The sequence below is a fragment of the Passer montanus genome, unplaced genomic scaffold (genome assembly GCF_014805655.1).
Source record: "Passer montanus isolate IOZ18808 unplaced genomic scaffold, ASM1480565v1 scaffold2, whole genome shotgun sequence".
NCBI lineage: Eukaryota > Metazoa > Chordata > Aves > Passeriformes > Passeridae > Passer > Passer montanus.
In genome coordinates, this window is record NW_024366591.1 from 24681055 (window position 1) to 24708304 (window position 27250).

At 37.6% G+C, this 27250-nt stretch overlaps 1 protein-coding gene across 1 annotated transcript in view; it reads right to left on the reverse strand.

Moving 5' to 3' along the window:
* Positions 1 to 864: 864 nt before the first annotated feature.
* Positions 865 to 27250, reverse strand: part of TMEM200A (transmembrane protein 200A) — a 51933-nt gene continuing 25547 nt past the window's right edge. Inside the window, exon 2 of the mRNA XM_039707708.1 lies at positions 865 to 4036. Within this exon, the coding sequence (XP_039563642.1) occupies positions 2545 to 4020 (1476 nt within the window). The 5' untranslated portion in view covers positions 4021 to 4036 and the 3' untranslated portion in view covers positions 865 to 2544. The remainder of the gene's footprint in view (positions 4037 to 27250) is intronic.

The following is a 27250-nucleotide window of genomic DNA, read 5'->3' on the forward strand; positions in this document are numbered from 1 at the left end:
TCAGGACAAGGGACAAATGGGCACAAAGTGAAATGCAGGAGAGTGCCTATGACCATCAGATAATCTCATTTACTATGAGGGTGACCAAGCACTGGCACAGGTCACAAAGGGAGGCTGTGAGGCCACTCTCCTTGGGGTTATGCAAAAAACATCTTGACTCAGTTCTGGGCAACCAGCTCATGGTGAGACAGCCCTGCTTGAGTAGGGGGTGGACAAGATGACCTCCACAGATCCCTTTCAACCTCAACAGTCCTGTGATTATCGGAAAGAAATACTTCATTTTATGTTAATACGGGAACATTTTTGTAGTAGGTCTGTCAAACATGAAGTTTCCTTATATGGTGCTATTTTGATAGCTTTACCATGGTAAATCTTTTCCGAGTACATTTTTCAGTACCTACTATCTGTGTTAAAATTAAAAGCTCATCCCCTGCTATACTTACAAAGGAACTACCATTTCCACATATGATAGCATGTGAAGTCTTTTAAGCTGTGATTTAATGTAGCTATTAAGAAAATAAAAAGCTTACATCACTCAAATCTTTAATAGAGTTTTCCATTTTTAAAATAATACTTACTGCCAAACTAAAAAGAGCATAATGTTCTTTTTACACAAAGTTTCTTGTAGCAAAACCACTTTGAATACATTTCAATTTCATCAGTAAAAAAGCATTCAGGCTTTCCATGTGTAGACATGTCACTGAAATCAATTACTCATGAAGAAACATCTTGTGGCAGGCTAATAATTTAGGCACAATGTTGTGTACAGTGTTATGATACCCAATTATACTTTGATATGTAAGATTAGAGATCATAGAGGAAAAAACAGGTCATACAACAGACATGTGTAGAGAGACATTTTATTGCAAAAAATAGCAAATGTCTTAAGAACACAAACCAGTGAGTTATTAAAAGCTTCATAGCAAAATATTTAGCCAACTCTGTTACAATATATAGGCTTGAGGTCCTAACAGTTAACACTATGCCTCAACTCACTGAGCAAGTAACGCTCCTGATACATAAGCATTGCGCAGTTGGAATACGGAGCTGTATATTAAAAAAAAACAAAAAACCAGAAGGTATTTTATCCTTGATCTTTCATAATCTGAGTAATTGAGAAATTACAACATTTTAACACGCTTGATTCTTTTTGGGAAAAGCCATTAAAAATAATTCCTGAGTATTTAGGGTAAGTGAATGTATCAAATCCAACCAATTAAGCCCAACACCCGAGCCTTGCAGCTTTGAAGGGACATTCTCTAGCATGGCTGTAATGGCAGGATCATGGCCTAATCAGCAATGAAATACATGAACACCTTCTGATTTGCACATTCCAATTCAATTCTCCTTTTCTTTAGCAATAGCCTACAACTGTCAACTGTGAAGCTTGCTTTGCTGAGAAAAACATTGTTTTAAATGTCAATTCCTTTTGCAAAATCTTGTAATGCAAATTGACACAGCTAAGCCTTCGGTAAACCATTACACCAATAATTATGTGAAATATATAAATCAAAATTTAGGCAAGGGGCTTTCATACTATGTTAGTATATGTATTGAATTGTATGCTTTGTATCAGTATTTTGAACACAGAAATCTAATTATTTAGCATCTTGTTATTGTAATGAGAGGCAATATATTCATTCTCCATTACTGCCTTCAGACGCAAGTTACAATATCAAGTGCTACAATATGCAAGTTATACACCATGTTTCTAAAATCCTGTTGGCATTCATCATCTTCCTAAGATTTTAATTGAATATTTCTATTTTGATTTTAAAACAGCTGCCAATCAAAGTGGTTTAGAGACTTAATCCCAGAAAAAATTTCAGATTTCTTACTTTATGTATGCTTTTCCAAAATTACAGGATTAAATTACAATGTATGTAGAAAGATTATTGTACAAAGCATAGTTAATAATTCACAACACTGGTATTCAGCTTGATCAATTACAGTGAATTCACAAAAATGGTTTTATTATATCCACTCTTTTCTATCCACCCACCCCAGTATGTAAACAAGTTTCTCACTATGACAATGGCAAGAGTGCAGTTACTGAGATGTACTGCATGTGAAAGACAACGCCTAGGAATAAAGCTCTGGATTTCACAATTTCAGTATATGCTCCTTTTCACTTCCCATTCTAGACCACAAGACCACTGCTTTCAGTGTCTTGCAGTCTTCAAATCCAGAGAACTTACAAGCAAATTGAGCTTTTTTTCCCTAATGTAGTCTCCTAGAGTCAAATTGGTGAAAAGCAACATGCGTATATAGAACAAAAGAGATAGTGACTTGGGAATAATTGGAATCAGTCATAACAAAACTGTCCGAGCAATGACAATGTACAGTATTGCAGCCGAATGTTACTAAGACAAGAAACCCTTGGTTTTACAATGATGAAGATCTCTGTTCGCACAAGCCAATTTTAATGGGCTATTAAGCATTTGGTTAAGAACAGGCTTGTACAGTCTCACTGAAAAGGAAACACTTGTCAAAATGCTTTTTTAAAAAATACCATATGATATCTTTTAAATTGCAGTTTAAATATTAAAATCTTGTTTCAGAAGTTCCTCGCTTCAGGTTGTTACTCAAAAACTCATCATGTTCAAAACTTAAATTATTATGAGATCTTGATATCATAAGAAGCTTTTCCTTATTAGTAAAGTCTTTCTTGACTGCTGCTTGTGGCACAAGTAACCTATCCATCGGGTCCTCCTTGTTTTCTAGTTTCATATAGCCTTTACTGTTGCTCCGATCCAGTCTGGGCCAGCTGGGGTGTTTCCTTTGTTCAGCCTGGACGGTGAGCGTAGACGGACCCCTGTCCAAGTCCAGGGACTTAGAATGTGAAGACAGAAGATGCAAAGATGTGTTGGAACCAAACTGCTTCCTGGCAGCACCAGGAGATAAAAGCTTTCCCGTGCTTGGTCCAAGAGTCATAGAAGATTTGAAGGGATCAGATGGAGTGTCCACAAATGAATTGTGTCGTGGCAGCATGGAAGCAGCCGGTCTGTAGGATTCATTGGTATCAGTTAGTGGAATGGCCAGAGAATCCATTGACAGATTCCTAGACTGACTCCTGGTGATCTCAGAGTCCTCAGTTATGTTGTCTATACTGGGTTCATCGATAACACAGTTATTCAGTTTAATGACTGGCAGTGTGAAAGCACTAATGGAAGAAGATACAATGGATTTTGTTTCACATTTTATAGAGTTAGTGTTTTTGTCATCTGAAGCCTTGCTGGTGTGAGGGTAAAGTCCAAAGACTGAACCAGACTGCTCAGCCAGCAGAGGTGGCAGAAGGCTACTAGTGGTCCTGTCCTCATTTAGGGTAATCTCATCTTCTTCAGCAGAACTATCCATTCTAAGATTACTCTTGAAGCCAGAGAAAGGCGCAACTGTGTTCGCAGCCAGCCGTGATGCACAGGAGCTCCCGCTGTGCCGGAGTTCTGCTTCCCCCAACAAGCCAGTGAAGGCACCACTCAGCTGCTTTTGTTCCCTGATCCTCAGGGTGTGGATGTCTATTACAGTGGAGTATATGTCTCTCATGTGTATTATTTTTGTTTCCTTGTCACGGTTTTCATGCAGAATGGCATTTGCACAAATAAAAATGAAGATTCCAATGCCCATAGTGAAAGGGCCCAGCATTTTCATCTTATCCGAGTGCACGTGCTGTTCAAAGAAGCGAAGCAAAATGCTTCCTTGGTTTCTCGGGGTCCGGGTTTCATTTACAGATGGATTATCTTCAGAGCCTAACAGCTGTTCCTTTTGGGGCCAGTATCCAAGGATGGCCATTGCAATTCCAAAGAATGCGATAAGTACTCCCAAAACAAGGAAGAATCCCGATGGAGAATAGAGACGGATTTTGCCCCTGACAATTACGACATCTGTCCTGGGCCGCCGTCTAACTGGTTTCTTCTCTTCAGGAGCTGGTACTCCAGCAAGATTTACATGTTGTTGAGATCTGGCAGAGTCTTGCCTTTTTAAGGCAGCCAGTCCTGTTATGACTCCTCCGGTTGCTATCATAGTTCTATATTGTGCCCTGGAGAAAAAAAGAAGCAGATATGTTGAGGCAAGCAAAGGCTGTATCTACAAAAATAAATAGTTTTTTGTTAATATGAAAATATTTCTTGATAATTAAAACACTCCTGACTATAAAAAAGCTACAACTATAGTTCTAGTTGCGACAGTCACAGTTTCAAGATTCACATGGTATCATAAAAAAATATATTTTCTGGAAGTCTTTTTTCACTGTAAATATAGATAATAAAGCTTCCATCAGTGATACAGACAGTAAAGCTAATGCTCTTGGTGATGATATATCAGGAATAAAGATAAAATATCCAGAAGTCTTACCAGGTAATTTATCTCTGGACTGGTCTGCAGCAAAGACAATAACATCTTATTACCTTGTTGATAATTCTAGCACTTTAGCTACTAGTTCTTTTTAAAACTTCTGAGACAATGACTGTGACTACAGTTCTTTCTACATTTCCCCTTCAAGAGATCTTTCCTGATAGATTTCAGCATATATTCATACATATTTATTACAGCCTTTAAATAAGCTTTTATCAAGTCTATTCAGATCTTCTGAGTCTCAGCTAAAGAATCATTTTTGCCTTTCTTAATAATGCTGATCCTCACATATCTAGATATTTTCTTCCCCCCTTTGTTTGTTCCTCTTGGACTACAGGTCAAAAACCTCTGTTAAGTTTTATGAGACAAGAAATTTTCATAAATTTCAAATTAATAATTTCTTAGTTTTACGAGGAAATTTTATCTCATTCTAGACTTACTTTGGTACCTGGTTGCCTGTTACATGAGAAATATTAACCAGCAAGGGTTAAAAAGAATAAGTCATATTTGATAATTTTTTATGAGCAGAAGTAACAAATGAATCAACACAGTTCAGGATAATTCTATTTTGTAAGGCATTTTTGACTCAAAAATCATTTCTGTGCTTAATTAACTAGTATTAGAATTAATGAGTGATGACATTATAGAGTAAATTATTAAGATACTATACATTAGGTATGAAAAAATTATGTCCTCTTTGCTCAGAGATAAAGAAAGGCTGACAGCCTGTTGCAGAGGAAAAGGCTCTGTGTCAAATCTGGGGGCGGTTTAAGAAGCAAAACCAAAGTGAGACTGAGTGAACAAAGAGAGGTGCTGAAAAGCAGAGGTAAAGCAAATTGGTGACTGCTTGCAATTTACAGGCAGTGATTTTCATCCGGTCTCTCAAACTTGTAATTTTGTTTTAAATTTTAGCAGAGCATCTCTGGGGAAAAAAAAATTAGATCTCTTGTGTTAGGAGAAGCAGACAGACTCTGCTATGATATGACACTATCACAGAGTTCCAGCTCTGCAAGCAGGTGCCTCATAAGCACATCTATAAACAGCGGCTGGCCCAACCCACCAAATATGAACTGGATTAGGAAATTAATAAGGCATTTGAAATAGGTGGCTAAGTGGAAGGAAATTGGAAACAGCAATTCAGATGACAGACAGAAAAACTAACAACCTGAACTCCCTCCTTTGCACCCTCACTATTAAAGGGCAGAGGGCTTCCTCTCTTTCCTTTACAAAGGAAAGACTTGAAAAGCTCTAGGCTGATAAGTATACTGCATTTTCTGAATTTTTGTAAGAGAAATCATAACATTATTCCAAAAACCTCAGAAATTTCACTTGTACTGTCAGGTTTCATGTTCATAATCTCTCTGGGAATTTTCAGACTTTGTAATTAATTTCCTTTTTAATGCAACCTGGACAATTTCCATGCTTCAGTGCAAATTAATGTCTTGAATGCTTCATAAAAATATTTTTTAAGATAAAAATGTTTAAATACCCCAAAGAAAGTTATTTTACATTGACTTTCAAACTTTCTCGTGTGCTTACATGTTTATAGGTTTCAGCCAAAACAAAAGTTCATTATTCTGTAAAACAATGAATGTCAGAAATAAACAGGATTTAGTCATTACAAAGTATGTTGTATTTTGTCATGACTCAATTAAATATAATCAGTTTTCTCTATTAAATAAATTAAGATAATTAAAGCACATTTTTACCGACATGTAAAGTCATTTAGCTATCATCTAGTTTGTTCTATTAATCTTTTACAATTGCCAGACCTTTGTGGTGAACAAGGAGTTTCCATATTCATGTGGTATTTTACAGGCACACACAATCCCACTCTGCTCCTTCTCAGGGCTGCCAAGGAAGTGCACAGGTACAGCAGTTCAGTGCTAAATTCACACTGTGCCTGTTGGCAGGATTTGTTATTTTATGTACTGTTCTGTGCTTATCACAGCTACCTGAATTGCACCAAAGGGTGAACAGAAAAAGCTTACATCTACTTGCTAAATATTTTAAACATACCTTTAGCAAGATCTCCCCTCTAACTCGGAAAAGTAGAGCAAATAAAAGCATGCTTAAGAATTACATCTGGTATCTTTCTGTAGAAAGTTCTTATTTGAAAATTTTGCAGAAATTGGGAAACCATATCTCAAATTCATTATTACCTATTACTTGAAGGACAGAAATTGAGATTTCTGAAAGTGAGAAAGAAAGCAAGATCTCTCAAGACACACAGCTGGGTTCCAAACCATTCTATGATTCTGTGATTTCAGGGGAACATATTCCTCTCTGCCTTTTAACTGCATCAGAAATTGGGCTCAGGGGAGAAAAAAGTCTGGCTGCCAAAAGACATAAGGTTATTTTGTACACAGGAAGAATCTCTTTCCTATTTCTTAAGTTCACATCAATATTATTGTACTTTCTTTCACAGAAAAAATCACAATCAGGTTTGTAAATAATAATTTGTAATAAGCCAATTTTGATCTTTTCTGTATCTAATAAAATCAATAGTGTTAAAATATCGGAATGAGATGGCTTCACTTCATGCTGGCAGCTTTACCAAACCAATTACAATGAAGTGCATATTAATGAAAAAAACATATTTTAGAAAATACTGTATTTATAATAGATGTAGATACATACAATTTATTCTGCAAATCTGTTTCGTTTTGTCACACACCAGGCATAATATGAGTGCTGCTCATTAAATGCTGCTTAAAATAGAAATAGATTTGTGGAGTTCCAACTTTCCATCCTTGAGGGAGACCCACCAAGAGTCAGAGGACTCCCATGCCTCCCACCTTCAGGCAATAGGAGGACACCTGGTGGATGAAGGGGTGTGGAAATGGGTCCCTATTCAGGGAGCTAATAAAAATTCCTCCAGACCCCCATCACCTACCCAGGTGCCACTTCAGAACAGGTATGAGGCTCTGGATCTACAGGGTCAACCAGATGATGTAAAAGAAAATTATCTACCCAGTGAGCCTCCCAATTATGCTTCATCGGTCAGAAGGATCAGTACCTCTGACATCAAAAAGAAAAGAAGGGTAATCGTAGTTCTCTCCTTTCAGAGGGAACAGAGGGCCCCAGATGTCGACTGGACACATCCCACAGAGAGGTCTCCTGCCTCCCTGGGGCCGGAGTATGGGATATCACTGAGAGATTCCCTGGGCTGATTCAGCCCTCTGATTATTGCCCACTGCTGGTACTCCAGGCTGGCAGTGATGAGATTGAAAAAAGGAGTGTCAGGGCAATTGAAATGGACTTCAGGGCACTGCATCAAGTGGCTGATAGGGCAGGAGCACAGGTAGTGTTCTGCTCAGTCCCTTTGGTGGCTGCAGAGCACAGAGCAACTGGAAGGAATGGATTTCACAGGATGTTCTAGTAGCTCCAACTAACTTCTCGTTCCACTGCTATTTATTTCTCTCTTTAACCTAAGGGGCCACCACCTTAATACCCATCTTTCCTGCCCGATGACCACAACTGTACTGTTGCCAAGTAACTTTTTTTTCAGAGATGGCCTAACTATTAAAAATCTAATTAATCTCTCTTGATAGTAACTACTATCAACTCTCAACTTGCGGTAAGCTTTAAAGCTTGAGGCTTCTACTTTAAATGCCTGAAAACTAATGCCTTATCTAATTTGTTCAACTATTTTGGTATTATGGAAGTTCTTACTTCTACCTACAACTTAGTATTTTGAATATGTGCAAAATAATTTGAATTATACAGAGATCTTTCACTTAATTTTAAATCTTCCCAGCAAAGACAGGAAGCAAACTTTTTTTTCTCATGTATTCTTTGAAAAATGACTGAGAATTATAGAGATCTTTCACTTAATTTTAAATCTTCCCAGCAAAGACAGGAAGCAAACTTTTTTTCTCATTTATTCTTTGAAAAATGACTAAGAATTACGTGAAATGATCAGAATTGTAGACGTTATTTCCCTGTAGCTTAAATTGATGCAAAGCTTTATGAAAAGTTCAATTCTTGTGTATCAGCAAAAAAATTAAACATTACTTCAGTAAGAAGTAGTGTAGGAAATCAGAATCTGATTTCTATTACTGTAGCATTTCTTATTTCACTATTTCAGCTTATTAGGAAATCTATTTCCCAACAGTATTTGATTTCTTATCATTGAAGTTACTAAATTTTGAATTTTAACATGAACACAAATTTTAATATCAGGGACAATTTCTTTCACATTTGATAAACCTAGAGTCCCAGAAATGGAGGTGACAGACTGTTTACTCATAAAATGTTTCTCATAATCAAGAATGCAAAGGACAAAATCATGAGAAGACATAACTGAGTAAACAAATTAATATTAAGCTGTATTTAACACATTTATACTTTTTCTTGATGAACAATGTATACATATCAATATGCTACCTCCACACAGAAGCTGTCGTCTGGGAAACAAATTAATGTTAAGCTGTATTTAACACATTTATACTTTTTCTTGATGAACAATGTATACATTAATATGCTATCTCTGCATAGAAGTTGTCGTCTGGTTCAACCTGTTCTATTACAAGGGTAAAAATATCCAACTTCATAGGCCCAAAGGGATTAATCATTCTGGTAGACACAATACAGCAACAGCCAAACACAGAGTAGTTCCACAAGAAGCGGTGAAAACCAACTCAAATTACAATTTTATTTAGCAGCAATTTTTTATTTAGCAGAGTTTAACAAGCAGCCCCCTCCAACAGCCCAGCACACCAACAGGACCATCTTACAATGGTTTTCCCTTCTCCTATCCATTCATCAAAGCATGGCCTGGCTGAACAGATTTAAAAACAAAGAAAAAAAACGTCTTTTCCATTCAGGATTATGGCGTATTTTAAGTGCACTTTAATTGATGATAAAGAAGAAAGCACGTGGAATGTGGCACTAAAAATCTTCCTTACTTCAGCTGGTACTTCAAAGTCATGCTAGCAAAAGCCAAGGATGTGACATTTAAAACATAAAAGCTTTGAAATCTCCAGGTGAATCCAACCCATCTGGGTTCAAATTCCCTTTAATGGTGTCTCTTCTAGGCTCTAAAGGGATAAGCTTAGGGACTAATCACACCCTTTTAACCTCCTAGTTGCCAATCAGCTTGTGGAAGCAGGCCAAATTGTGCAAGCAGTTTCACAGCACAAAAAAAGGAAAGGCAAGCTGCCCACAGGTCAGGCAAGGCAAGAGCACCAGTGTGTCCAAGTGGCAGCAGTAAGCAGAAAGTCCACTGCAGACTTTAAAAGAGAAGGTTCCCTAGATGCAGGTAGACCATGCAGCTGCATCCAACAGTATGCATTTGCTTTACAATAATACCATGTTAAACAGTCAAATCTTTGCAATCATAACTGAAAAATAAAAGATTGCTATTAAGGACACATCTGTTGGGAAATCTGAAGTCTGACAGTGATCCAGTTATTTTAAAAATCTAGATCTGGCAGTGGTTTTCAAATCTGCACTGTACTGGGTGAAGCAAGACCACAGGGGCCCAGCAGTTACCTCTGCAGAATCTGTGAAAGACAACTAGGCATGGCACATCAGAACTCTTTCACTGTCCTACTACACAAATTTGGGAACTCAAACAAACTAAGAAGGGAAAATTAACTTTAAAAAAACAAGTCCAGACTTTAATGAGAGTTACAAAATCTCATTTTTAAAAATATTTTTATAACTACACTGTGCCATTTTGAAGCACACACAAAGGGTACCTTTGCATCGTACAAAGGGTCACAGTTCCTTTCTATCAAAGTGACTTGGATGCAAAGTTCAGTTGCGGCAGGTATTTGAAGCTCTTATGCTCAGTGTCTGCAGAAAACCTCAGTGGAAAAGTTATAAAATTACACCAAATCACAGCAATTACAATAAGACGATAAGAAAGCCTTGACCCTCCACTGTTATTTTGGGGGGGAATGAAAATCATACCAAAGCATCAAACTAGTCTAACAAAGTTATACTTAATTAAGTAATTCTCTCAACTGGACAGGGACCAGACCTTACAGAGATACAACTGATCAATACCCAAGTGATCACAAGGATTCTGTTTCAGTTGGCAGTAATACAACCCTCTATTTCCTTTTGAAATCTTTTTCTCTGCTTCAGGGGGAGAAAGTTCCTACCTTTATCCAGTTTGCATCTCTTGTGTGTGTCATTGTCTCACATGCTAAGACCATCTCCTTGGTTCTGGCTTCTTGATCACCCCTCTGTAGGTACTGGGGGTTTGTCTTCCCAGAGCCTCCTCTTCCTCAGGGCTGAATCCCTGAAGGATTCAGCTTCTCAGCTCAGTCTGTTCTCAGGAGACAGCTTCAGGTCCTGGCCTCCCTGGAGCTCCATGCTGAACCTGCTGCAGTCTGCAAACATCTTTCTTCAAACTTTATTAATATGAAACTCCTTCTTTTGAAACCACCTGGGCTTTTATTTGGCTCTAAACTAATGTGAAATAATAATAAAGCAATAACTGAGAAATTTGAACTAAAAATTGCAAACTTAGAAATACTGATAAAATATAATTGTAGGGTGAGAGTGCCTGTTACTCAGATTTGGGGAGTGCTGTGACTCCATACTTTAAATCACAGCGAAAAAAATCCCTTTTGAATAACTCATCACTTACAGTATCTGCCATATACATTAATTATTCCAACTATTATGCCAAGGTCAAATGTAAGGTGAACACCCAGCAGTACTGCATAAAGATGAATGCCTGAGCTGCTTATCCTCTTTGCTATTATTTCTCCTTCAGCCTGATCCTTTCAGTGGGTTATATATTGTAATTCTGTGCAAAATCAGCAACATTCAATATTGGCAGCATTACACAGAGCTCGTTAGCTACTCACAAAAGCACAGAACACACATCAAAGTGGGAAAGAAAGAACCTGAGTTTCTATATTTTGTTTTCAAGATGCTGCTCTATGACTTGGCCTAGATTTGGTCTGCCAGCTTTTGCCTGGCCCAGTTGAACTCACTTTTAAATTTGTTCCATCCACCACTATGTTTTCTGGCACACTGCAGCAGAGCAGGTGTGAGTCTAGAGAAGTCATGGATTTTACCAATGTAAAACTCACAAAACACAAGGTTGCTGCCAGGTCTCCTATGTCTAGAGCAGCTTCGCAGTCATTATACAGAGAACCAAACATGTTCTCAGGTCACAAAACACCTGTCTCACACAGCATAAACCCACCTGTCCCACCACTGTGGGATGTCCTGAATTCCCAGCTGTCTGTCTCTCTCTAGCCGTACCATTTTATTAAGGTCCAAAAGATGAACTAAAGAAACACAAGATCTCAGGCACTGCATGTACTTATTTGTGGAATGCTTACATAACCTCCCTATCCACTGTATTAAATTATCAGTAAATTCAGAGCTGTAACTTGTTTTTGGAAGTGTGCACCTATAACTTCTTTACTTATGCATAAAAATTTCCACTTTCTATGCACATATGCCAATGTAAAACTCACAAAACACAAGGTTGCTGCCAGGTCTCCTATGTCTAGAGCAGCTTCGCAGTCATTATACAGAGAACCAAACATGTTCTCAGGTCACAAAACACCTGTCTCACACAGCATAAACCCACCTGTCCCACCACTGTAGGATGTCCTGAATTCCCAGCTGTCTGTCTCTCTCTAGCCGTACCATTTTATTAAGGTCCAAAAGATGAACTAAAGAAACACAAGATCTCAGGCACTGCATGTACTTATTTGTGGAATGCTTACATAACCTCTTTATCCACTGTATTAAATTATCAGTAAATTCAGAGCTGTAATTTGTTCTTTGGAAGTGTGCACCTACAACTTCTTTACTTATGCATAAAATTTTCCACTTTCTATGCACATATACATCACATCTTGTTCCAAAATCTATTACAGACCAACAGCAAAAAGCAGGGAGATAAAAAGACTGGAGAAACAAAAATGTCAAGTAACTTTATACTATTTGAAGAAAAAGTTTAAAATGAAATTGATTAATAAAGTTTTTTTAATTTTCTTCCTAGAAGAAAAAGAATCCTCAGAATATGCACACAGAAAAAGAAAAATAAAAACTGGATAACAAGGTTTTACTGTTGCTTTCATTTTCTTTCATTATTCAGTTTGTCAGTTTTTCTACTAAAAAACATCTAGGATTTTTTTAGCCTAAACTGAGCAAGGTGACAACTGCCCTTAATGACTGAAGTGACAAAATCTGTTTCCAAGCTGTTTTAGCACTTTAGTTTGTGTAAACCCATTTTCTAGTGAAAATCAAATCGAAGCAGATATTGACTATTTAGCCAAATATTCATAATTATTTTAGATACTTTCATCCATTCAAATTATTAGTATTCATACTCAGTACATAGAAATCCTGGTTTATATATGTCTACAGGTGAGAGAAGTAGACTATTTTAAACCTTTTATGCCATGCAATCTGTCACTTTCAGTATCAACAGAAAGTAAAGCATTTTATTGAAAATAATCACTTTATAAGCAGAAACTAATTTAAAATGTGTAAAAGAAGCAGTCGGATATTTATACATTTGTGTTAATTTGGTTTTTTTTTAGTTTTTATCTTTTAGACGTTACCAAGAAAAAAAATTAGCTTCTTTCAGAAGAAAGTGAAAATTTTGAGGTAATACTATAGCCTATCAACCCTATAACTGAAATCCAAAATGCACAGAACTAATCTAAATTGTGAAGCTAGTTCACTTAATGCAGATCAGAGACCAGTTATCAATCACAAGTCATGAAATAAATTTTATAAAGGTCTTTAGATCTTCTGAAAGGCTGAATGTAAAAGCAGAGTAAAGGATTTGCTCTCTATTGTCTACTGCAAAGGAAAAGCATGACTAAACACTCCAGGGTTCAGCACTCCAGATAAGCTCAGTTTCCTAATAAAACAAACAGGACACAAGATTGAAAATGTTAGGAAATACCTTAATTTTCAAGCCCAAGAACTGCTGGTTCTTCGATTCTTACACACAAAATTTTGAATAAGACAGTGACTGACACTTGGTGTGGAGGTAAAAGCACAGCAACACTGGGGTGCTCTGGCTACCCTTTTACACTCATCCAGCTTAACCAGCAATATGTTACTTGATTTAGTCTCCCCAGGCTGGAGACACATCTAAGGTAGGAAGCAAGCAGCAATCCAGACCAACCACCAAACAAATATCCTTATCTGCACTACATGAATCAAGTTAATCTGCAGGTTCTAAGAACTGTAATTTCCCACTGCATACAAGTTCAATGACTCTAAGATCAAATAGTATCAGGAACAAAATGGAGGAGGTATTTCACAGAAGGCTTAAGTAATACCCATATTAGATATGAAATCAAATCTATTTGCTCCACAACTAATGTGTCTGAGTAACATTTTTACCCTGACCTAGAAAACACTTCCTGTTCTATAAAAAATGCAAACTCAAAGGAGCAGGAGTTAGCACGCTGTGTTTACTGTCAAAAGACCTAGCACCAATTTTTTAAACATAAATAATGCAAGAGTCTAACTCTAAAGAGTACTTAGTTATCTACACTGTGTAGTTGTATTAGAAGATCTCCATGCATGAGAGAGGTACAAAAATTATGTTAAGTGCTCAACAGAACTTAAGGACCTAGGATCAAAAAGTAACTGTGAAAGCCACAGACCTAGCCCCACTACTTGTCCATTAAGCCTGGCAATGTAATTTTAAATTAGTAGCCAAGACACTTGTCTGGGAATTGAGGTGTCCAGAGCGCCAGGCCCTTCCACCAGCAGGAAACTTCTTTCCATGTCATTAGTAAATCCATGGAAGGGGTCTTTAGCAGGAGAACTGAAATTTGGGGCCCCTGAGCACCCCAGCCACAAGGTGTGAGTGTTTATATGCCCAAGAGAAACTTTTGCCAAGGCACAACTGTGGCCCTAAGCTATCATTACGCTCACCTTTTCTGTCATTTCCTTCAGAAATCTCTACGAAAACATGGGTCAGCTTTAGGATGTTTCTTACACTGAAGACCTTCATTTAATCTACTCTGCCAGGGAGCAACACAGATCAGCTCCTCCTATGGTCTCTGTTATCACTAGCAAGGTCACAGTACCTGAGTGTCACATTTAAAGACAGTTCCAGCATCTTAACACTATTTTTTGGTGATTCAGAGGTACAGGTGGGCTCTCAATTAAAATACCATTATATTCATTCACAGGGGCAGAAAAATCAGTGTATAAGATTTAGGTTATCCTATGTTAGCAAATCAATTAGGCTATCATTATATTGCAGCTATTATTAGGACATTAATAACAGAGTGGAAATTTTCTTGGGTCTCAAGAACCCCATAAAAATAAGCGAACTGGTTAGCATGATGCTATTTCTAGTGTGTCAACAATAGTTTCAAATGCTAGATACAAAAAGGGATAGTCAAGCACTACTTCACAGAGAATGGAAAGCATAGTTCAAAAATACTTCTAGTATACCACACAGTCAAACTTTTTTGTCCATTTATGGATGACAGAGAAGTAAACTATTAGTAAATTAACAGTAAACCTCAATTATGCCTTCAACTGCAGACTAGAATGATCCTGCCAGACATCCACATGGGGGCATCAGTAGAACCTGTAAGCATGAACACTACTACTCAGCCTGTTGATGGGTAAACACAAGTTTCAAAGCACACACAAGAGCAGCAGTTTCAAGATACAGATTAATATTTTACATGTGTAAAACAACAGAAATGTCAATATGAAGCCACTTCTGCTACACAATTTATCCATCACAAACAATTTCTTCTGTAATTGTAACCAGCTCTGTTATCAGTTGCATTATTATAATAACCACTCTCTTTGCAGAACCCACAACTAAGGGTACTATGAACAGAAGGAACCCACTGGGAGCAAAGTAACCAATGAGCATTGTGACACTAAGAGAAAGACATGCTGAAACACTGTGGGCCAAATTTATGGAACTGAATCTTAAGCTTTGGTAGCAGAATTCACTAATACAGGACTTGCATAATAACTCCCTTTTTTCTTTTACCATCAAAAATCTGTGAACATTATTGGGGATTAAAATCAAACAATTCCTTGGTAGTACATGAAGAAAGGTCAGCTAAACAGAACAAAATAACTGTTACCTCCTTACTTCTATTTGCTTCCAGAATATCCAAGTGCTGTTCACACATCGGACTTCAAATACAGCACATAACTTGTGACCCTTAAAAGGTCTGCCTCCCTCACCTCAGACCTATACTCCATACTGCTGCCCTACATTTTAAACCTACACAGCTCATCCATTGGAACAAGTCCTCTGAAATATGGCTGATTTGCTCTTACTTCATTTTACCTCTATAAATCAGCCTCTTCTTCTATTTTGCAGAAAACCACTTCCCTTTAGTTGCTCCAGTAAGACTGAGTTCTTAATAGAGAGCCTGTGGAACAGCAGGCTGCCAGGCCTTAGGAAAATTAGAATATTTCTAGCACATGAGGACTGATCAACAGTAATGCTAGCTAAGGCATGGTGCCCGAGTTAAGGACCTATTAATGGATGCATTGCTGATAACACGCTGGCTTATCTGGTGTGTTGTGCATTTTCAGTGCCCTCCATTTGTAAAGCCTATATATCTGTGTTTTAACATATTTGACCTACCCAGTAATTGCCCATGTAATTCAAAACATTATCTCAGTTGACTCATGTGATCATGACAGATGTCAACACTGACTGATGCTAGCTAACATTTTCATTTAGGAGGAGATGCAAACTATTATTAGCATGTATTATAGGTTGCAATTTCTTCACAAAGACTTGCAGTAATTTTTTCACTCCTTGAGGTCCTCATTTACTTTATTGTTACATCACCTCATGCCATTAATATTTTACTCACTTTGCTTTAGCCTGGATATAGTCATTGTTAATTAAAGAAATGAATATCAGTTTACCTTAATGAATGTTCTCCTCACTTACACAAAGCCAGTATAATGTTCAGAATCAAGCACTTACAAATTAGGCATATTAAAACTAAAGTGAATGCATAACCATGATTGTTTGAGGCACCCTGTTAAAAACTGTTGATCTGTGATAAAAATATAGACAGCATAAACAAGAGATGATTCCAACAAGAAGTTAAAAGTCCAAAAGACAGAAAATATAGTCAGGTTTTTCCAGTTAGTGTAAAATTTAAACTTCTTTAGAATCTTCTCAGATAATCACAGAACATTTTGTAGCTATCAGTCAGTCTGGTACATCTAAACATTTAGTCAAATTTCTGAACACATTGCTGAGGAGAAAAGAAAGCAAGGGTCAGTAAAATTTAGCAGACTACTGAATGACAACAGATACAGTATGGGTTACTCTTTTTTCTTTTAGGAAACTACTGCAAAACTGTTAACTCTCTGTAAAAAAAATAGGATGAAGAAATTGGGAGAAGGAGATTAAGCAGAAAGTGTAGCTACAGGAAGCTGTCAGCAGCTCACAATAAAATTTTCAGTTCAGAGTGTAGGGGAAAGAGTGAAATACAATGACACCAGCTAATTACTTTTTCAGTAGAAGGCTAACAACACATTGCCAAATTACTTCAAATAGATTTATTTAGGCAGCTAAAGCAACAAGCAAAAGCAAAACTAAAATTATCTATGCATATTTGAAGGCATTCACTAAAATTCACATAAAATACAGAACACTTTTTAACAAATCTTTATTTATTATTCCTTTTTTCTCACAGTTGTGTTCAAAGGTCACAATTCAATGCATGTTCCTCCTAGAGGAAATACGGCAGCAGTGCTAATGTAAGCATAGAGTAAGAGACAGCTTTAAAATATAGCAGACATTATGGAACAGTTGGGACTATCCAGATTATTCCAACCAGAACATGCCTGAAGTGCAACCAGTCTCCAGTTTTGTGAGATATTGTCATGACGTGCTGATTCTGAACACAGGTACTGAGCTCTTTCACTTCCTTACGGAAACCTCAAGGGCTGTGAGTCTGCAGAAAAGGCACTTCCTAGAAAACCATGAGTAAAGTAAATGGGTTAGACAGCTAGATTAGTGTGCATATTTATACAAGAGTTCAAGTTCATTATGTGACTAAAATGTGAATAAAGTAATTACTACTTTAACAGCAATGAAAGAAGTGCAGTAACAGTACAGTAAGCCAGACACCTGATAAAGTAAAAGGACAACTGGGGTTTTTTTCTAAAACTGTGCCCAAGAATTAGCAGAGTAAATGTCAAAAGAAAAAAGTTCTGTAAAACTGAGCTCATGAACTGAGCTTGACATTTGAAATAGTGGCTGATAGAGCTGCAAACATTGAGGACCACACAAAGTGAATAAAGAGGTACAGGAGCACGCAGAAAGATGAACAAGATCATGCAACTATGCACAAACAGCCTGGAATGTCAGAGATAGAATGTAATTTAACCAAGGCAAATGCCAAAAAAAATTAAGATAACAAATGCAAACATGCTAGAAAGCAAGGAAAAAACCAAACCAACAAAGATACCTATGAAATGAGAAAACATGACAGATGATAATAAAATCAAAAGGGAAAGTAAAAAAAGCATCTGGTTATGAGAACTGTTTGATTTGTAGGAAATATGTAAGATCTGTGGGTGTTAACTAGTCAGATACACTTGCAGCTTCTGCCAGATTTGGCAGCTGATCACATCCTCCAGGTTCAGCTGGAGGACAAGATTTTACAGAACAAGATTCTCCTTTTACATCACATCAGTGTTCTCTCTATAGAAAGGATCTACCATCACCTGCCCAGAGGCCAAAATAATCGCTTCACCAGTGCTTTATTTAGACTTCTCATTTAGGCTTCTCCTTTACTCTTTCATTTTCCTAATCACAGGGCATCAGTAAGACACAAGCAAGAAGCAAGAAGGCTTGCTGCAGTCCTCTCAGAAGTCATGGACTGCTCTATACTTGTTCAGTACAGCCAATTAGCACAGCCACCATCAGACAGAGTGGGTCATAAGCTCCCCAGCCTCAGACCCTCAGACCACCAGGCTGCCCTGAAACACATGCATGTGGCTTCTCAGGCTGCCTTGACATCCCAGGGTGTGGTTCTAAGACAGGCACATCCCAACTGAGAGCATTCCAGGTTCCTGCAAACTTTGATGCTTCTGCCTTTCAAATAACTGTGAATTTGAGAAAAAGTTCAACACAAGCCTTTGGCAAATTTTCACAGCTGAGTTGACGAGTGGGTGACAGAATGGGTCAGAACAGAGGGCACTCAAGATTTCTGCTGTAGCCACTGAAAGCTAAATTCAGAAGTTGCCTACTTCATAATTTGAAATAGAATTTCTGTACTGTAAGAAAACAGGATAGACCATTTGGTATTTTTGTTGTTAATATTGGCAAATGTCTATTTGTTGCAATGTTTTATTCAGGATCTTTGAAGGATCCTGCTGTAAACTGCAACCATGAACAAACACACTCAGCACTTCAGACTGGCTAAAAGCTGTGTCTATATTTTTTATGTAGACAGTTCACCTCCATATAGTTCCAAGTCACATTTTCCAAGCTACAGAAAGATGCTTGTATAGTATACGTGCCTGTACGACATGTAATACCTCTATTACATGTTTACTGATAACATGTGGCAGTCTTGTGCCACTCAGACAGAAGGAGCCTTCCCCACCCTAGGAATTGTCAGTGACAATATTGGCCCTGATGTTTTCCCAAGGGCTCTTACTACATGCCTTTGCCATAACAGGAACACAGCATTCAGCTCATCACTGCCAGACATGCTGAAAGGAGGGAGACAAAACGATTCCTAGTACTTAGGAATTATACTATTCCTGCTTTATTTAAGCTGATTTAAATACCCAAACACAAACTGAACTGCTGTGCACTCTTCCTAACTTTTCAGTTCATAATTGACATGTAGGTCCAGAAATCCAGCCTGAAAAATCCCCATCTGAGCAGCAAAATAATGTACCCATTTTGCAGGAAGTTTGTGTGTGCACATTATATGGAGCCAGGACCTTAGAAGACAAACCCAGATGTGTCTGTCTCCTTTGGGAATGAGACAGATCTCTAAACTAGCCTGGAAGAAATTACTGCTTCTCCAGCTCATAGGTCTTTCCAAAAAAGACTCCCTTGCATGAAGAACTTTTCTTGATAAAATATTCTCACTTATACTGAAATCGTTATAGAAATGTGAGTAAAGAGATTTTTATCAGAACCAAAGATTGAGAGAACAGTTTGGGTTGAAGTGACCTTCAAGAGCTTCTAGTTCCAACCATCCTGCTGCGGACAGGAATCAGCTTCCAGAAGATTAGGGTGCTCAAAGCCTCATCCAACTCAGCTTTGAACACTTCTAGGGATGGTGAATCTATAACTTCTCTGAACAACAAGTTCCAGAGCCTCTCCATCCTCATAGTAAATAATTTCTTCCTTAGATCTAATCTAAACGCATCCTCTTTCAGTTTAAAGCAATTTCCCCTTGCCTTATACCTTTACATGCCGTTGTAAAAAGTCCTTCTCCTGCTCTCCTGTAGGCTCTCTTTAGGTACTGAAGGTGCTACAAGGTCTCCCCAGAGCCTTCTCTTCTCTCAGCCTGCATTTTTTTAGTGGGGTGTTCCAACCCTCTGACCATCTTTGCAGCCTCCTCTGGACTCATTTCAACAAGTCATTAATCATTAACAGATGTTAATGACATCATCATCATCATCCCCTGGTGCCATAAATACCCCATGTGATCCTGCTCACAGAGGATCAGTATCTGTAAGATTCTAATTTTCTTTTCATCTGAGGTATGATACAGGTCATGCCAACTCCTAAGGCAGGACCATGGTGTCACATAAACTGCTTTCAGAGTTGCTGGGACATCCATGTCACTCTAAAAGCCACAAGTCCTGAAAGCTCTGAGAGTTGGCCAGAAATTGAGATACCAATGTGCCATCTTTTTCTTGCTTGAAAATGTGCAATCCATGCATGATGCAACAATTCAGGCATGCTACAGCATTCCATTCCATTCCATTCCATTCCATTCCATTCCATTCCATTCCATTCCATTCCATTCCATTCCACTGTTGTTACACTCACAAATAGGCATAGTGACACCTGTCCTTGGTAAGTGTCAAACAGCAATTAGCATCACACCACCACGTAACACTTGTTCTGAAAAAATGGTACTGAAGAACATTAGTGAAGTGCAGTACAGCCCACAGAATATTTGTATGAAACCTTCAATTTTCCAGCACTTCCTGATTATCTTCTGATTTGAGCTGTGTGACCCAGCTGAGCATTAACATTGATTTTTTGATTTAATTACAGACACTCTGGCTTGGAGAGCTGTGACAAGCTGAAATTCAAATGAATAGGGCTTGCCCTGGCCTCCTCCTAATACATGCTGTGCTGATTAATCCAATCCTGCTCTGATTTTCTGCAGTGCAAGATATGTTTATCCATTCCCATTCCTTCACAATGAGTGCTGTTCACAATTTGCATCCCTGATTTACCACTGATTAACCATATGCCCCACATCAGCTTTGTGTACTTCACTGAAACTGTTAGCACAGAAACCTGTTGCTGCAAAAGGAACAGGGGCAGTAAGAACAAGGCAAAGGGAGGGCAGACAGGATCCCAACCTGTGTTTTGAGGAAGGATTTACAGATTAAGATTTGTGTAGGCTGCAAAAGGAATATATTCTTCATGACATCTTTATTCTTATCCTTTTCTCTTGACAGCACGTGTGGTTGCCTTACAGCTCAATTGTTAAGAACCTTTATTTCATGGATAAAGTAAGTAGATTAAATCCATTCAGTGCCAACTCTACTGGCTCGTGGAAGGGGTAAGAAAGAGATGCTATTCTGAGCTAAAAAGTACTGACTCATGCTTCTTACTGTAAAATCATAACCAGATCCCACCATATCAAAACCTACGGTTAGTCAATATCACAACAAAGTCATGTTCAGGAATATAGCCACAATAATGACATCATCATCAGATTATCACCAGTAGGATTTACCCACTTCTTCAAGTCAAATGTACATTTCCTCTTTACAGAACAATTAATGCATAAAAAAGCAGAGGGCAAAACTTTGAAAAGTGATTCAAAATCTTTTACAGAAATTACCTGGGAATCTTCATTTGAAATAGAAACTGAGTTCCCAAATTACTTAGGAGGTTTTGAGAGTTCACCCTTAGAGTCTGAACCTACTATTACAAAAAAGTTCCTCTTTAAGCATCTGAGCATTAGATCTTCCCAGAGTCAATCTCCTAACTGGGCCATGGCTCTTTTTCTCCGACCCTACAACACAGTCTTCAAATTCCTATTCACTAATCACCAAGAAATTAAGTTATAACTGTTTCCCTAGGGCAGCTCTTCCTTCCTTTTTTCTGCCTTACTCCCCCCATATCTTAGCCTTATAAAGACTTGGATTTAGATTTTCAGACAAGCTTTTAATGATGATTTCCCACCTTTGCTGTCTGTAGATCAATAGGGCTTTATTGCCTAACAGTCTTTGTCAATGCAAAAAGAAGAAAAACCATATCAAACAAGAATAGAGAGGTCATTGAATACTGTGATTACTGTTCACTTCCCTAATGTGTTTATAGGAATCACCCTGTCATTATTTTGGGACAAAATCTTTGCATTTTTCAGTCTTTATTGCAGCAGTCCAGTCTGCTTGGGGTCCTGAGTAGTATATAAAAAGCAGATTTAAAATATATTAAATTATGTGTAAATTCAGTAGTTCCTCCTTTAAATTCCAGTAGGCTTTATACAGCAGGGGGATGTGTTTGTGTGTATGAAAAACAAGCCTATTAATACATAAGGTGTTAGCAAAATTACTATCAAAGATTTACCAGTCTTTTGCTAAAAGGATCAAATTATAAAGTCTTTCAATTTTGCTCTTTGAAAAAATGCTTCCTTGTAGTTCACAGCCCACCTGTGAACTTCTGAAGAAGTTTCCTATAGAAAATTACAGTGGAAGGTGAAAAATAATAATATATCATAAATGTACATAGAAAACAGTATTTATTACAATGTATAGCTATCATATATAGGCAGTAGCAATAGTTTATTCAAAAGCTCTCTCTTGTCAGAAGTGCAATGCAATTTGTGGACTTAGCATCAAATGATCATCAAATGATTACACAAGTACTACATTACTGGATATAACCATGCATTCAAGACTGATTTGCTTACACAAACAGAAGATAAACATATTAATAGTGTAAACAAATTATGTAATATTTTTTTGCCTAAACAGTCTGCCATCCTGAAACACTGAGGCTGGCCCCTCGAAACGGTAATCTTCATAGGAATAACTTCACATATCACATTTAATATTCAGCCACTCAGAAAGCATTTTGTTCTTTCTCTATACAAAATTTAAAAGAAACCTATGCTTTGTATCATGTCAGTATTCAGAATAACTTTTACAAATAGAGAATCACAGCACATCCTGATTTGGAAGAGACCCAAAAATCACTGACAAGAATCACCGAGTCCAGCTCCTGGCCCTGCACAAGATTCCCCAGGAGTATCACCATGTGCCTGAGAGCATTGTCCAAACTCCTTATGAACTCTGTCAGGCTGATGCAGTGACCTCTTTCCTGAGGAGCCTGTCCCAGCGCCCAACCACCCTCTGGTGAAGAATCTTTTCCTAATACCCAACCTAAAACCCCTCTGGCACAACTTCAGTACATTCCCTCAGGTCCTGTCACTGGTCATGAGAGTGGAAAGATTGGTGCCTGCCCTTCTGCTTCCCCTCACATGAGGATTTTGAAGCTTACCATGAGGTCTCCCCTCAGTCTCCTCCAGGCTGAACAAAGTGACCTCAGCCACTCCTCGTAAGGCTTCCCCAGTTGAGTGAAAATGTTTTCTTTTATTATTTTTAAAATAGTCTCTCTTTAAAGCTGTTCTTAAAGCAAAAATAAAATCTAGTGATTAATCCCATTCTTATGAAAATCTCTTACTGCCATTCTAAATCCTGTTTCTCAGAGCCTTCTACTCTCAGCTGCTGTTAAACAGCATAAATGGAGTCCTGAAGAGTGCAAGAGAGCAGGTTATGGAGTTGAGGATTTTAGCCTGGAGAAAAGGAGTCTCAGGGTGACCCTATCATTCTCTACAACTGCCTTGAAAGGAGGTTGTAGTGTGCTGGGGGTCGGCCACTTCTCCCATGTAACAAGTGGCAGAATGAAAGGAAAAGGCCTTAAGCTGCACCAGGAAAGGTTTACATTGGATGTTTTGAAAAACTTCTTCACCAAGAGGGTTGTCAGACATTAGAACAAGACTACTCAGGGAAGTGGCAGAGCATTACACAGTGAACACTGCAGGTATTTAAAAGATGTGAAGATGTGGCAGTTAAGGACATGGTTTAGTGGTGGACTTGGCAGACTCAGATTAACAGCTGGACTCTTGATTGGATGATCGTAAAGGTCTTTTCCAACCCAACCAATTCTGTGACTGAAGGATATCTGAAGTTGTATATGTCAGACTGTGCTCTCTGTGGGGCAGACACGCTGTGATCCACTGCTCTTTTCCAAGCTGTGCAGGAGTCCACAACTCTTACCCAACAGGTGGTGTACATCACCTCCACTCACCTACTTTGCATTCTCTCAATTCAATTATTCTCAATTCTGAGTAATTTTTAGTTAACAGGTGGTTTTTAAGTGTTTTCTGTTACTTGATACATTTCAGAAATTAAAGCAAATGCTCAGTGAAGGTTGCTTTGACACTAATTTGCAAAATTCCTTGAATATATGTAAAGCAAAACTTTTTGTTTCACTTCTAGTCATTGGACAAAAGTGGTCTTATTGGAACCATCTCGAGGGACAGTTCTAAAACTGTGAGATCAGATTGCATACTGTACTCCTCAGGGAAACATTATTAAAACAAAAGAAAAACTTGCAGCCAGTGAGATTTAGTTGGACTGTTTGTGCTAAGCATAAACACAGATGTCTTCCTGAGTCACTGCCTGAATCCAGGCACCCCAGATTAAAAAAAATTAAATTCTCCTATCATCAAAGACAAAACACAGATAAAGAACCTACTGCTTACTCTTGTAAGCCAAATATCATATAGTTAAGAGAATATCTGTTGCATAACAGCAGTGAATTTAATTAGTTTGTTTCAATAGTGAATTTAATTATATTGTTTATCTGTGAACATTTATGCTAAGATATATATCTTCACATTTGCATCCTGACATGACTAATGAAAGTACAGTGTTTTGTCTGCAACTAATTCATTTTCACTTAATATGGCAATGACTGATTAATTTCATTTTCTGGTGTGGAGGCCATCCTGGAACACAGTCAATGTTCCTTCAGAACCTCTGAACTTAATTATCTCCAAATAGAAGGCGGAGAAATAGAGACAATTTTTCTCTCTCCTTTTCTCTTTTCTTTGCCTCTGAAATTACCTGCTGTGTATCAGAAGATTTTTCAAAGATTTATGGCTAAGCAAATGCTACTCTTATTGGTGCCCAATTCTCAACAAAAACTTTGCATTTGTAAGGTGAGTAAAATTCTTTCTGGAAATGTCTTTTGGGTTTACATTTAGCATAATTTATTTAAACTAAATTAGAAAAAAAAATCACCTATATTTATAATTCTGCTCCTACTTCTTTAAACTTCATATAAAACTATGATTGGCTTATGTGGAAGTTTTAGACGTGCAAGGAATACAAAATTATATTAAAGGATAAGGACCATTGACTTAAAAGAGTTTGACTCGATGATCCTTGTGGGTCCCTTCCAACTTAGAATATTCCATGAATTCATGAATCTGTGATATTAAGTTGCTTCCCTCACAAGAAATATTATGAATACCAAATAACTACACTGGTGAGGAGATCCTGAATTTCAGGAACACAAATTTACAGATGTGTCCTCTCAGTATGGAGCAAAGGTAGATCTCTTCATTCCTAATTGTTTCAGCTTTCCAAGACTTCTCACATCATTGTCAAAACATTTTTCCATTCCACAAATATGAAATGTAATCTCAAATTCTGATTTATGACTGAAAAACAATAAATCAGGTATGATGGCTGAGCCACAAAAATCAAGATGGCTGTGACTGCACTGCATGAAATCCTAATTACTGACATGAATTACAAAATTTGCACAGACTTACACAAGGACACTTGTCAACTAAAGGATTATTGTGTGGATATTCTGACACACTCCTTTCACACACACTGCCATATTTTGGAAGCTACTCAAATGTGAGGAACACCACATAGAAAATGTAGCATGCAAGAAGAAAATTTCTCTAACAGTGTTAGCTTTCCAAAATAAAATATTATTTCTAGAGGAAACATTTCCAGCAACCTGTGCACCAACTCAGCATTCTGAATTTTTAGTTGCCCAGGCCTGGTACCCCAGGAGCAATTGTAAAAATGGAACAATATGGAGAAATGTTTAGATGTGAATATAAATAGCTTTTATCTTTCTTAGCAATATCTTAAGGAAGCAAAACTAGTTCTGGGTTAAACAACTTTTTTTTCTGTGTGTCATTACCAGTTTAAAAGTTACTTTTCAGAGCAAATTTTGACTAAATACACCCTTTTGCGAGGGAAAAAAAAAGTTTCACTTTCCAAACACTCAAAAAATATTTTGGCTGTTTCAACTTTTGTTTTCAATTTTTATTACTTTAGCCAAACCTGCCTGCTGAATGTGGTATGAATTCCCATAGAGGGATCGTGAGCTTTTTAATCTCTACTGCATATTCTACAAACAGTTTTAATTAGCACAACTGCTGTTCTGATATACATGTATTATACCCTGATTTTGGCTCCATCCTATTTCTAATTTCCCACAATGATTAAATAAAAACATGATGAAAAGAAACTTTACAGCTACTCTTCTTTCATACTATTGTCAATAATATGAGTAGGAACGAAATGTTTCACACGTAAAACTGGTTACTTTAACCAAAATATTTCAGGTACAGAATGAGTCATAAATCACACAACTTCTGTCAAAAGAAAGACACACTTCATCTAGAACTGAAAACACATCTGATTTTTAAAAAATCTATTTATAAAATGTGATTCTGATCTCTACAAATTATGCTGCTCGTAAAAAACTTTGAAACAATACTCACCCCATTTTTAGATTCATACATTACCAGCTGTCACAGACTGCAGCCAGGCTTGCCCCCTGAGGTTTTCCAAATTCTTGTCTTTGCTACAGAACATCCTACAAGCCTGCCAAGAGCTAAAAAGCTGCTGCCCAAATCAAGTAGATTTATTAGAAAAGCTGAAGATGTTTATTGCAGCGACCAGTTATTTTCCCTTAATGTATCCCATTGTTCTCTCACTGAAATCTACTCTTGGTTGCCAAAACTTCTACATATTCCTGCTTGCTGGTTTTATGAAGAACGGATTTTTAAACAGTAGCTGCAAAGCTATTTTAAATCAGGAAGCTCCACCAAATGGATATTCTCTAAAGGTGATGGACTTTCTGAACTTTATTTTCACAACAGTATTTGTCAGACAACATAGTACTTATCCTGGATAGAAGCTCGGTTAGGAAAACTTTCTTGAAGGATATTACTAACATTTTTACTATCCTGTTGCATCTTCCTCTCTGCCAGGCAAAAGACCACACATCCTTCCAACTGTTGCCTGGGGACTTCTGAGCAGCATTCATTTTACTTTCATTGAAGTGACCCCTTTTTCCCCTTTTTAGGGCTCCCTGCCTGGTATCACACATGGGAAGATAAGCAGAGAAACAGAACAGATGGTGGCAACAGATGCCATTGCTCATCGCAGGTGAAAGGCCATGGCTAAACTCACGATCCCACAACTCCCATGTTTCCCTCATCCCCCCACCTCACATATTGTTACAAATACATCATCAGGAGAGGAAGCTGGTTACACTGCATCCTCAGGCATACACATGAATCTTCCAACATACAGCAAGGCCAACACCTTGATGAAACTTTGAATCCATGCTTAGAATTTAAACATAGCTAGTTAAAATTAAATCAAACTTTCAACTATTTTCTAC